Source organism: Homalodisca vitripennis, chromosome 5, assembly GCF_021130785.1.
Source record: "Homalodisca vitripennis isolate AUS2020 chromosome 5, UT_GWSS_2.1, whole genome shotgun sequence".
NCBI classification, from domain to species: domain Eukaryota; kingdom Metazoa; phylum Arthropoda; class Insecta; order Hemiptera; family Cicadellidae; genus Homalodisca; species Homalodisca vitripennis.
In genome coordinates this window covers 184,942,538-184,957,119 of record NC_060211.1, presented here as the reverse complement: position 1 = coordinate 184,957,119, position 14,582 = coordinate 184,942,538, and the positions used below count along the sequence as shown (strand labels likewise).

General features: G+C 34.8%; 1 protein-coding gene across 2 annotated transcripts; it reads right to left on the bottom strand.

The window, feature by feature from the left end:
* Positions 1–756: 756 nt before the first annotated feature.
* LOC124363316 (dehydrogenase/reductase SDR family member 11-like) lies at positions 757–8,898 on the bottom strand. 2 transcript variants are annotated; one of them, XM_046818556.1, is made up of 6 exons: positions 8,729–8,898; positions 8,069–8,243; positions 7,201–7,330; positions 4,925–5,051; positions 1,955–2,089; positions 757–890 (listed from the first exon to the last, which is right to left on the bottom strand). In XM_046818556.1, exons 1-6 carry the CDS (start codon positions 8,861–8,863, stop codon positions 843–845), a joined length of 750 nt encoding a protein of 249 aa, XP_046674512.1. In that variant the 5' UTR covers positions 8,864–8,898; the 3' UTR covers positions 757–842. The 2 variants fall into 2 exon arrangements, with proteins under 2 accessions (XP_046674512.1, XP_046674513.1); XM_046818557.1 differs by having other exon boundaries at positions 4,925–5,043.
* Positions 8,899–14,582: the final 5,684 nt, after the last annotated feature.

The window sequence follows — 14,582 nt, the reverse complement described above, 5'->3', positions numbered from 1 at the left end:
TCAGCAAAAAAAATCATAGTTAATGTGTTTTGGGATGCTCATGGAGTTTCCTGAGTTGCTTCTCGTTGACTTTCTAGAAAGTGGCAAAACTGTTAACTCAGAGAGGTATTACCGAACACTCAGAAACTTAATACGTGCGATACAAAAAAAGCGTTGGAGAAACTTACTTTACTAAGAAAGAAAGTTTACTTTCCCCACGACAACGCTTATCCACGCACACGGCCAATCGTACCTAAGTGCCCTTAGATGGTTTTGGAAAGGAAGTTTTCAATCATCCGCCGTACAGCCCGGATCCCGGAGTTACCACCTGTCCCAGGCGATGAAGACGTGGATCGCTACGCAACGATTTGGCAATTGCCCCGTCCATTGCCATGCCGTGTTAAAACGTCCGCTACTTTCTGGACAGCCCTCGTACATTCTACACGTGGAATAGCTAGGAGAAATGTTATGTTAGGTCAACACTAATAGTAGTAATTACATAATACACATTTTTGAAACTGTAATCCTACGTCAAACTGTTGAGATTAATTAAATTATAGTAAAAATATGTTTTAAACTCCATATTCTATTAAACATCCTATGAACGTATATTAGGTTTTGGTGTCATACGAAAGAGAATAGTTCTCACGTTTTCCTGATAACAATGCGAATTCAAAACAATTTTCTACGCAACGTGTTGTACATATATTTATTGTCAGTACTTGAAAACCGCAATTAGATCACCAATTATTTTCAAATGAAACACACAACGTCAAATAACCTGGTCCAAATTTAAAGTATTTTATTAATGCACGCAGTGATACATATAGAATTGTTTGTATTGATTGTCGATGTCTTCTGGCTTAGTAGATCAGATTAGTAGGAATCGGTGTGATGACCATCTCACAAATCTGGAAAATGCAATATTTTTAGCAAACACAAAACAGTGTAAAAGGATAGAAAATATATTTAATGAATCAATAACTTATTATATATAAATCTGGATTTATTTGGAAAGACGACATTAATCCTTGTACTTCAATTGTAATAATATGGCTTCATTATCAATCCCTTATATTGCCGGCATCCCAATTACAGGTTAGGGACATGCTAATTGCCTAATACCAAGCAACATCAGACATTAATAAAAAAAGTTTCATAGTTTATAATGATAGTAACCCTCTTGTTATTCTAACACTCAGTTACGAGTAGCCACACATAAACCATATTAAGCTGTACCAGACGTTAGTACTCTAAGAGTAACCATATGCCAATAGGAAAAAATATTCCCTCTCTAAAGTTTATATTTGAGCTAAATAGGACACAAAAACTAACATATACACATTATTTCTAGGGATATTAAATCCTAAACTATCACTATCTCTGTCAAAGAAATATCAGTGTTCATTACGAATCAAAAGTTAGTTCTCATTAATTATATTCTAAATTTGTTGTTCCTAGATTGTTTCAAAACCCGATCTTAGCCCCTTCTTGCCAGCACTGAACCTGGGTTAAATTATCTAAAGTATATTCCACTCACTAATAGTAGTGGTAATGTTATCTATTGGTAATACGTAAATTTATCAGAGAAACATTAATAACTAAACGGATATAAGTGACATAATTAGTTGATGAGGCGTCAACCACAGTTCGGGCTACGTCAGAATCCTCCTGCATAGTTTGGGACAAAAGCTGGCCATCAAATAACTTCTCTCTTGGTAATTTAGGTAATGTGAAGAATTAGCACAGAAACATAGCACCTAGAGTTTAGCACGGAAAATAATTAAAAGGACCTGAGTGACAGAAGTAGTTGCTAAGGCGTCCACCAGAGCTTGAGCTACGTCAGAATCCTCCTGCATAGTTTGGGACAAAAGCTGGCCATCAAATAACTTCTCTCTTGGTAATTTAGGTAATGTGAAGAATTAGCACAGAAACATAGCACCTAGAGTTTAGCACGGAAAATAATTAAAAGGACCTGAGTGACAGAAGTAGTTGCTAAGGCGTCCACCAGAGCTTGAGCTACGTCTGAAGCCTCCAGGATAGCTTGGGACTCCAGCTGATCCAGCAAGTGTCTCGTAGCTTCTGTCCGTGTCATGCTGGGACTGATACTCTGGAAGTAGATAATTAACAAGGAGTAGTTAGAATCATCATATCCTAGAATTACGTAACCGCAAACCCTTTAATTCTGTGTAGATACAACTTTATATACTCAAATAGTACGAATAGATCTCTGAAATCATTAACGCGTGTTGTGTTTTATCCAATTCACCATCCGCTTATTGCAGCGTCTGAAATCTGACACGGTCGCAGACCGGACTTTTTAATTCGGAGTCCGTGTCCGTCTGGAGAGATATAAAAAGTCTGTGACTAAGAAGCTCAAGCGAATCTTTTGCATCGTTTTAACTTCAGAGGCACCTAGGTTACAAAATCAAGTGAAATGAAATGAAAAAGTGCTTTATTTTCCCTTTAGTTGTGTATACACATTTAGGTCCCCACAGTGAACCTAACTTCAAACACTTCACAGCATTGGTCAAAATGACCGTCAGCTGGCTGGCTTTAAACTATAGGAGTATTAAATACAGTACAAAATAAACTGCTAAACTACCAAAATTTTCACAAAACGAAATTTGTACAGTAAAAGAGAAAAAGTAAAAACACATTTACATCCTAAAGGCAGTTAATACAATATGTTACGATGATACAAATATACAGATACAGTACAGAAAAAGGAATAGAAAAGTAAAGACTGAATCCTTATCTTAATGGTCTCTCCTGTGATGTATAAGTGCAATATAAACTCATAATCTACGTAACTATGTACATTATAACTAGCGCGTTATGTTTGCACAGTTTTCCTTACTTATTAAGAAATTAAAAAAGAAAAATCTAAAAATTGAATTCCTGTATTAAATTCCACCGGTACCTCCAAGCGTCCTTCATATAATCCCCTAACGCCTGCCAATCCCTCCCATTCAAAAATTCCAAAAACTCCCTTTTACTTAATATACAATTATCAAGTGTATTATAGATGAAGAGGTGTTCTCATTGTCTCATCATTCGCATTGCATCAACCCTTCCCATTATACCTAATTATCTTCTAGAGCTTGAAGTTGGCTTCTTTGGTGTGACTAAGACAGATTTGCGAAGACCTAACTTCAAGCTCAGGTCACTTGAGTGCTTCTAAATGTTATCTACAACCTGGGTACTGATAGTAACTTGTGTATGATATCTCATCTAAACCCATTTATAAAGTACCCTCATATATTATGAACAACTTCTGAAAATGGTCACTTAAGGGGAGTTGAAGGTCGAAGGGTCAAAAAATAACAAAAAAAATTTTTTTAGCTAAATTTGTTCTCTGTATCTTTCTGTACATTTTGATACCAAACAAAGCCTAAAAAAGTTGTTCTAAGTATTTTTTATTTAATTTTATAAAATAGTCTGCATAGCCAATTTGCGACCAGTTCAGCTTTCATCAACTTCTATTGACGATAATTATTTCTGTATTTGTTTGCACTTTGCATAGTACTCAAAGTGAAGAGTAAAGGTTGAAGAAAAATCAATGTAGGCAACACTTACTGCATATTATTTGTTGTCTATTGCTGTTTTTCTTGTCTGCTTAGACTAACCTAGTATTGTTTACTGTTGTTTTCTGGTTTGTCAGTGATAAAGGTAAACAAAGTGTTGTTGTTTGTGTTTATTATTTATAATAGTGAAATATTTTAGAGTTTAGTTGTAAATATGCCGAGAGTGCAAATAAAAAACGTAAGTTTCACGATAAATTTCAGTCATATTATGGCAATGCAATTAGAGCTAATGTAAATAGTTTGGATAAAATGAAACGTTCTGTATGGTCCATATATTTCCATTACATCTCTACGGATGAACACCCGAGCCATCAGCTATGTCCACCTGCACCGGAAACTTGGTGCAAGTACAATAAAGCTGTTTATGAAAAAAAAGACTTCAAGCATAAAAATACAGTTCCTGTTGCAGTAATGGAAGTTATAAAACCTATTTTTCACCATTGGCTGATCCTAGTCTCCTTAAAAAATGCCTACATGGAAAAACCTAAAACGTTAACGAGTCTTTCAACAATATAGTCTGGAGTAGAATACCTAAGAATGTATTTGTTGGAAGAAAAACTTTAGAAATAGGGGTATTTGATGCAATCTTGACATTCAATGATGGAAACTTAGGTAGATTAAATGTTTTGAAAGAACTTGGGATTGTTAACTACGGTATAAACACTGTTGTGGCGCTGAAAAAAGCTGATGAGGTTCGACTTCAAAAGGCTCAACGGGCAGCACAGGATGCAACCAAAGAATCCAGAATTGCAAAAGAAGAAATAAACTTAAAGAAGAAGAAGGAGCATCCTCTCAATACTGCCCAGGTGGATTTGAAGGTAAAATATTCACAATAATAAGCTGATTTTTTATATTTATGTCGTTTTCCGAAAGTTGCATGTTTTAGTTTTAGGAACCATTATCTCAGGTACTAGTAGAGTTATTGCTTTGAAATTTTTACTGGCTGTTTGTATATATGTAATGTACAAGATAAACTACAATGAATAAAATTCTTCAACTATAAAAAAAATATATATATATATAATATTAAAAATATTTGAAAAAAAAATTTTGCGATTAAAAAAAATTTATAATTTTCAAGTTATATTACCTATCTAGCTAATTGTAGTTTATTTTACTTATTATGATGCAACAGTCAAGAATAAAAAATTTCATGCTGTTAGTTGCTATGGTTACCCAGATATGTGTTCCTAAAATTCTTACTTTTAACATGGGCGGGAATGGGGCCTTCAACTCCCCTTAAATGATTTAAATCCAGTTTGAATTACATAAGACTAATCAAAAACATTATACTGTAAACAACACTGTTTTTAATATTTTATTTGAATGTCACCTCATAGGTCAAAGCTGTTACTCACGGTTACTTTGATACTGCTGTTCTTCTCCGCGAGTTCTCTCCTGAGACACTGGGAGATGGCCCTGACTGCGTACTTCGTCCCCGTGTACACGGGGTACGTATAGACATCGGGGGTGTGTCCTGCAATACTGCAATATAAATACAATTTAATATTCATAACGTACGAAAAATATACAATCTTGTCACGTATGATTTATTCCCCATTACTTTTCTCGAGAATACGGTTCGTTTTTATTGGCAATAGTCTAACAAAATTTATTTTTATTTATCATTCGAATTTTAAGATTTCAAAGACAATGAGAGAAGGAATGTATGTTCAAAACACTTTACATATACAATAATATGAAATAGAATGTTAAATAAGTATAAAAAGTATGAATAATACAACAGAGGCACCTCACACTTAGGTATTTTAAGAAGACCTCATTTGATGAAATAATGCTATCTTAAACATAAAATAGCCTGTTTTGCGGAGTTTTTATTCTTCGACTGATTTACAGGTAGGATAGCGTCGCTCAGTGGTTACCATAAGCCCACTGTCAAGGCTACATGGTAGTCAAGGCCACTACAAGGCTACAACCCGAAGTGGTATTTTGAGGAACAATAGTTGTGGGTTAAACGGTGTTTTTTGTATGTACGACATATAACATTTATTTATACGAACAAAATTCAAATTAGTGCAATATTGAGTACACTTTTGGAAAAATGTTGTCTGTGTTTAAATCCATTTCACTAATTATTAAATCAATGTACACGCTGACTGGTTTTGATATGACCGAGTTAGAGACAAAATGTATCTTCAAAGCCTCTGTGTTGACGTGAACATTCAGCAAGCGAATATCGTTGGGGAGGTACTTCGTGCTAGGAATAAGAATTCGCCTTTCCTCATTTTTATCCAAAGATATTCTCAAAACCGGGTTTCATTGGTTTATTTGAATCAAAGCTCCGATATGGGAATGAATTCTGGATCTATTGCAGTACAAAATTATTTAATTGAAATGTTTGCCAACAGAAACGAGCTCTGGGAATCGTATGGCGTTTTGGGTAGCTGTAAGGGAGACTTTTGACCAGGTGAAGAACTTAAATTAGCTAGCCTTCTATTCTATCAATCATTGAGGCTTGAAATATATTCAAATATTGTTTGAAGAAATAAAGATACTGTATCTTTTTTATGATTCGAAATCTAGAGCATAAGTGATTTTGTGGACAACTTCACACTATCTTCATTTAACAACTCCATTCTTTACTTTGGACCAAAATTGTACAGTTCACTCCCACACGTACAACAATTACCAACACTATAATAATTGTAATAAATAATAATAAATAAATAAATGTATTTATTTTCTCATTTTGCCACAAAAATATACATCAAATATATGAAGAACTTACATAATTAAAAATCATAAACAATATAATTATACTTGCCAAGACTGACTATATGCATAAATGAAACATGTTTTTAGACTTGAAAACTAACATAATGTAACTTAAAAAACAACTTAATATAACTTTACTATTGCAACCCTGGCCTTTTGGCTTTATTATTCTTAAATAAAATATATACATAAATTAATAATATTAATTAGCAAGAAGCTAATCTTTTATACTAATTGAAAGCTTAAACAATATATGACACACCAGTTAATTTGTCACAATCCCAGACTAGCAATGATATGTCTCGTACTTATAGTTCATCTGTCAATTTAAAACGGCTATCTCTTGTTTAATCTCTCGAAGACCGTCTTGTAGGACGTCTTAACTTAAGGTTCTTCTTCCTTTTCTAAAACAGCATCCAACAACCAAAAGATAATAATCCGCGTACATTATTTCTGTTTAAAGTCCATTGTCTCTTGAATCAGAGATTGTTAAGCCCTTGCTACAAATCAGCGAATCATTCACCAGAAGACAGTGAAACTCACCAGACACTACACGGAGGTGAAGTGGATCAGTAAACGTGGATCTGGGTAAGAAGCACCATTGCAGGATCAAAGAGATAGGTCACATTCAGATTGTTTGCACAGAACTATACAAGATATCGTTTGAAACGATTGCCAGGCCCTATACTTCACGGCTTTATGTTCTTACATAGCGTCCTTTACTCTGCTTATTGCTACAGGTGACCAACTTCTGGTATATCAGCCAGCTGTTAAGCGAAGGTAGGTTAGACTCGTCAGACCTGTACCGTTAGAGTAAAAAGTTCAGCTTGTTTAGTTCCCCAAAGCGTAACCTTCTTATCTAATAAACAACATGGAAACGTGATTTATTTTCAGTTACCTGTTAATAATAAAAATATGTCCCTTTTGGATTTTCCGCTGTTCCAAGGTCTTGAGGTACTCTCTGGTGCAAATGGTGACGGCCAAGACATTTACTTCCCATAAGTTCCGCCAGTCCTCTGTCTTTCCGTCTGAAAATATATTCGGAGTACTACTAAGTCGTTATGAACAATTTTAAGATTACAATTATTATTTAATAGTAAAAACTTAGTATAAAAAATAAAAACACACAAACTAACACAAATACATACAAAAGTAAATGCTTAAAATTTACTATATCTTACAAAAGTTTTATATATATATATATATATATATATATATATATATATATAGTATGAAATACTAATTAAGTGTTTCTTAAAACACGTATCTTGTTAATTTAGGACAAGAAGCTGGAAAACCTCTTACTACTCTTATATCTTTAAGGTCTGGGTGGGGTGGACTAACAGAATATTCAAGATGGATAAGGGTGGAAGCTTAGGGCTACTTATTGCAGATATAGTGAGTGGCCACTTAATCATGTCTCCTAGGAGATAGGGAAATTCTTTGATTCAGCTACAAAAAGTTATACCAGCCAAAAAGGACAGAGAGGGGTTTTACGTACATACTTGTCAAAATATTTCACTCTAAGGTAACCCCACCCACTCCGACAATCCTATTCTAGATTAGACTGAACGATAAAGTTATCCATTTATTATATTACATATAAATGTGCTGTTAGTGATGTGTTACCCAATGTACGTGTGAACTAGTCAGAAGTGAAACTTCTTGGAACATATAAGACACTTAATCGGTAAGATATACTTAATTCATCAACTCAGCAGATTTAGTTTAGAAAAAAATACTAAAGTGTGCGAATAAAAAGATACCTCGTATAGAACCACATACAGCCAATCCGGCGTTGTTTACTAATACGTCAGCACCCCCCAGTTTACTGTACACCCAATCGAAAGCAGCGAGTATATCTTCTTCTTGTCTCAAGTCAACTTTCAAAGAGTACAGTTTTCCCGGTTCTTTAGACTTAGCCAGCTGCTCCGACATTTCCTGAACGCAGAAACAATATTAATCATCAAAACGGATGATTCAACCACCAGTATTTCCACAAATTTAATATTTTGCAAAGTCAAAAAATTCAAAACAAATTAAAGCATCAAAATCCTTATCAATATAATTATCTTGTATCTTTGTAAGATTTCGTCATATTACTTTTCAGGTCAAAATAAGTAAAGATATAAATTTATTATAGTTATTGCAGTAACAATAAATTGTTTACTGCCTGTGTTTTTAGAAAAAAAATCTATGTAAATTTATAAAAAGTAAGAAGTGTGTATAATTTTGAATGTACTTTAAATATTCTTTAAATGTATTTTTGATATATTTTATGCTGTTAAGTATACTTGTTCTACACCATTTTATTTAACTTGTTTTTAACTTGTAAAATATTTTTGAAATATTTGAAACACTAAATCAAAATAAAGCATCCAGAAAATTATGAACTTAATAATGTGATAAATATCTTCTATATTTGCCTGCATCTTCTCCTGTCTCCTGGCCAGCCCCACCACAACCATCCCGTGATGTACCAGAGCCTGAGCTATAGCAGCCCCTATACCTGCACTGGCCCCTGTCACTATAGCAACCTTGCCTTTCCACTGTTCCATCATCACTCGCTAGACCTGGTACACTAAAGAGCATAAAGTAGTTCGGTAAAAATATTGGTCAATAAGCAAGGTTATCATCGATAAAACATTCTCAACGATACTGTGGCTTATCTCTTTAATTACCAACAATAAAGTTTGGTCATTAAATCTCAGCGCTTTCACTCTCAAATATAATGAACCATCATTATTGTACAACTTCTGAAAGCAGAAAAAGCCAAACGTTTTTTATCGCGTCTTTATTTGAAGCTACCAGTGCAAAAGGTTTACATTCACAGGATATATTTTTCAAATAAGTATATAGGTTCCTTAGGTTTTGGAATACGAAATAAAGTGTCCAAAAGAATTAAAAAAACGAGTGATAATTATTGTTTTCAATCTTCCTTATCCTAATCCAACCACAACCATCTCGTAATATACAGTAGCTGAGCTATAGCAACCTAGTGGCAGATCTAGAAGAAGGACCATGGCCCTCTCCGCGGTTTTGGAAAAAAGGCGTTTATGGTAAAACCTTATAACTTCCGGTTTGTAAACATAAATAAACTTTGGATATAAGTATATTAATTTTTAATTATTTCGATTTTTAATCCTGTCACAGTATTTTCCCAAAATTTGGAAACTAATGGCTTAGAGTAAGGGTACAACAGTTATCATAAGGTAACAGATTTGTGCAACATCGATTGTGGCTGCTGCTTGGATTGGTGATCCTTGCAAGCAGCTCGCGTGCCCGGCCATTGATGGTGGTTCTGAAGTCACCTAAGCCTTTTTTCTCCAGTTTAAGATTTAGAAAGGACTTATTATCCAAAATATTGCCTAATGAATAAGATATTCTTTGACTTCGACTTGAACTAAAACTTAGGTGGGTAGTCCTCTTAAACTATTAGGACTGGATTCGCCCCTGTAGCAAGCTCACTTGAACTGCCTTAAGGAACGATCTTCACCATAGCTACCATCCTCACTTGAACTGGCCTCAGTAACGATCTTCACCATAGCTACCATCCTCACTTGAACTGGCCTCAACAAAGAACTTCACCATGGCTATCATCCCCAATGGAACTGGCCTTAGTAACGATCTTCACCATAGCTACCATCCTCACTTGAACTGGCCTCAGTAACGATCTTCACCATAGCTACCATCCTCACTTCAACTGGCCTTAACAACGAACTTCACCATAGCTACCATCCTCACTTGAACTGGCCTCAGTAACGATCTTCACCATAGCTACCATCCTCACTTGAACTGGCCTCAACAACGAACTTCACCATGGCTACCATCCCCAATGGAACTGGCCTTAGTAACGATCTTCACCATAGCTACCATCCTCACTTGAACTGACCTCAGTAACGATATTTACCATATTTTCCATCTTTACTGCAACTAGTCTTAGGAACGATATTCATCATAGCTACCATCCTCACTTGAACTGGCCTCAACAAAGAACTTCACCATGGCTACCATCCTCAATGGAACTGGCCTTAGTAACGATCTTCACCATAGCTACCATCCTCACTTGAACTGGCCTCAGTAACGATATTTACCATATTTTCCATCTTTACTGCAACTAGTCTTAGTAACGATATTCATCATAGCTACCATCCCCACTTGAACTGGCCTCAGGAACGATCTTCACCATAGCTACCATCTTCACTTGAACTTATTTTAGGAACGATATTCACGATAGCTACCATCATCACTTGAACTGGCCTCGAAAAACGATCTTCGCCATGGCTACCATCCTCACTTGAACTAGCCTCAGGCACGATCTTTACCATAGCTACCATCCTCACTTCAAACTGGCCTAAGGAACGATATTCACCATAGCTACCATCCTCACTTGAACTGGCCTCAGCAACGAACTTCACCATGGCTACCATCCTCACTTAAACTGGCCTCAGGAACGACATTTACCATATTTTCCATCTTCACTGCAACTAGTCTTAGGAACGATATTCATCATAGCTACCATCATAGCTACCATCCTCACTTGAACTGGCCTCAGCAACGAACTTCACCATAGCTACCATCCTAACTTGACCAGGTTATTTTTAGTTTTTTTTACAAAGATTTTTCAGAATTTATTGAAAGTTTTCATAAACATAATACTCATATTTCATGTTGGAATTTAAAATGGATGATCCGAGTTTACAAAGGTCAAAGGCACTTTATCTAGAACTTCAAACGTCACGTGACATTTAGCGATAATGGGAAGGGTTGATTCAATCTGAATGTTGGATGTGTGTTGTTCAAAAATTAAACTTGAAATTAGCATTCATAATGCGTACAAGTATACAAATATAATACACAGCCAAAGTTAAAAATTAACAATGAAGCTAAGGCTAAACGATTATTTTAAGTCTTTGCGGGATTGCACCGACAGGTAGCTGTTATCACATCTTCTAATCACGCTAGTCACTCTATCTATCACTAATCATATCTTTATTTGTTTACTTGATTGGTGATGGCAGAAAAGAATGGCGGATGGTAAAGCTGTCGTCCACGACTCATTTTTATCAGTTGTTGAGGAAACATTCACCTTCCTGATACTGCTGCGTCTGGAACGTACTTGGCTCTTGGAATCTGGAATCATGTTTACCAGAAGAGACAAAAAAATCTCGATGAAGAAGAAGCTTAAATGCACTCTTTACACCGTTTCCTACAAATTATAGTGTAATATAGGTAAAGAAGTGTTCTCATTGTCTCACCAGTTGCACAATTGCGATCTCTTTTAAGATCTCTTCAAATGAACATTCACAAATATGGTAACTTCCTCTCAGAGAAGTCGATCCGCCAATGATCTGCTTCTCCGCCAACTTTTCACATTCCTTTAATTCTAATGACTTTGAGTGCCCGAGTTTCCGAGGATTCAACATTACTGAGAGTAAGTGAATTACTACAAGTGGTATACGCAGATAGTCAGGTAATTCACCAACCTTCTAACAGTGTATGAATGGGATGAATATAAAGCAATATTGTGCGTTACTGCGTACTTTTCCTTTCTATGTCCTCCTTAATTCCTACTTGTTTTGGACGTTATAAATATATTTTTTGAGGCAGAGTTTATTCCTCTGTATAAATATGACCTTTTGTAATCAATTATATGAATATAAGAAGGAACTTTACATACAGTCAACAACCCCACATAACCTTACTTAAGTTTCCCTAAAGGAAGAAAAATTTGTAATTTCAGTTCATTGAATAAAACCATACTAGGTTTCAAAGGCATTATATGAAACAAAAGTATAACTCTCTCTGCCGATTCATGGAAACTTTATGAGTTACGTCACATCTTCCCCGATTGATCAGACTGAACTTCCAGCGCGAAGGTAAACAACAATCTGCTTCTTAGAAGTCACTTACGATTAAAGTCAGTGACTTCTTTGTTTACGATTAAATCATAGTTGGCACAGTTAAATCTCTTTCATAGATAACAAATACCACAGTATCTCCTTTACGAGTGACTCTAACGTTAATCCAAATAACCTGTAAGTTGAACGATTGGTTATATTCCCAAAACGAACTATACTTTATAACCCCCCCCCCCCCCAATATCGTACAACGATAAAATTTGACACACAAACACGTATCTGGTGCTGCAAACAAACAAATAAAATATTTTCCATGAAGATCAACCACCTATAATGGTTTAAATAGGGTTTTAAACCATTGAATAACCATAAAAAGATGGAATTTGAAACACACGTTCCTCATAACCTACAAAGAAAACAAAAAATAGAATGAATCACTCATAGGGATTTTAATGCGGTTGAATCCTCTTGAAAAATGTATTGTTGTTTTTAAATATCCTGCTGTCCTAGGAAGCTGAAATTAGTGATTCATATTTATAATGCCCACGACAGCCTACCGGTGCTATTAATTTTATTATTCCAACTAATTATACTAAATCTATCTATAAATAAAACATTTCTTAAGCGCACCTTCAATGAAAACGCTAATACGTCAATGGAAGTAGATTAAAATGACCAGAAAGTAGACGCCTTTTGACTGACGAAGAGTTTCAGATCTACGTATGTATGTATTTTCTTGGTCGGGGCAACAATGCACACACTACTACGTCACCAAAATACCTTAGACTGAAAGTAGAGTACAATTGCCGAAAGTATACTTTTTTTACTGAAAACATAATATTTCTTTGATTGGGGAATAAACATAAATATTTCCATCAATGAAAACGTTATTTGAGTACTTTTAAGTTGAAGCACTTTTAAACTCAAGTAAGCTTGACAGACCGAGTATATATACAGTTTTAATCGTGGAAACAAGGAAAACTCTACTATTAATTATGAGTACGATTCGAATCAGAAATGCTTTTCACACACTGAACCTGAAATAAGAGCCAGTGGACATATTGTAATGAAACACCATACACATACTTATTTGTGATCGACTAAATTTTGTTTCAGGATTTTATATAATTGTAAATTATACGTTTATCTGTATATTGAAAATAATATTCCGTTAATAGTCGAAAGAATTTTTATTCACATTTCATTGTATACCCTAATTATAGGTATAAATTGGTAGAATTGTGAATATTTATTTGACATCTGCGTACACATTGTCTGAATTTTTCGATAATTTCTATTTCATTGGATAACAAATTCACCATTATTTGAAAAATTTAAATACACATAAGTTATTTTTATTTAAAATATATTTAAATTTTTTACCGATATTACTATTGAAAAGTACATTAAATATTTTCAGATGACTTCATTCTGTATCTACATAAAAAATTCGATTTAATTTGGATTACAATTTAGCATTTGCCTTACTTACATAGTGTGTTCAAGCAGTTTGCAAAACTGCAGGTAAAAGTACAGATGAGCGAATATTTAAACAACTAATGTTACGTTAATGTCTCTATTAGGTTCAGCCATTGGATGACCATGACTTTGTAATGGTTCTGTATAAGCATCGCTTTACCACGTGATTGGATGATAAGATGGCAGAGGATAATTAAGTCTAATTGACAGCTCACCATAAAATACCATGTTCATAATGATATTGCTAACTAAATGAAATTGTTGCTGGAACAATAAAGTGTTCAATAGAACTCGATGTTCAGTATCAACTGAGGAGATTTTTATGAATTAACATTTTTGAAACCCCGTCCTCCAAAATGGAGTAGTATGGGCAAGTCAAAACTTTTAAATAGGAACCCCTAGTAAGTGAAATCATTTCATATATCATAATATATATATATATAATGTGTATATATCCCCTTTTAAGCCTTATTCTGTCCGTCCTCATGAGCCACTGGCCTGTGCGAGGATCTTATCAAACAGATTAAGGGGGAGAGTCGATACAGTATAAGGTCGATGGTACTGATAAAAAGCCCAAGCAAGGGTCACAGACAGGATTTGAACCTGCTCTATCTCTAACAGTGACCCAAAGTCGTCAACGTCTTAGACCGCTCGGCCATCGGCACTCCCAATTAAAAGGTATTATAAAAAGCAGAATAATGGCAAAAACTAGAGGTCAGTAATGTTACTCTATCACATGTTGTGGCTAATTAAAGTTTATATTTATTTACGAAATCCCATTACTTGTGAATAATTTTGTATTTAAATGGAATTGTAAAATCTTGAAATCTTGAAAGGGGAGGTGAACTTGCCGACCAGTCTACCATAGCACCACGTCGATCTATTATTCTGTCCGGAACTTTGGTCTAAGAATGTTCGGGCAATCAAATAATATGGTAAA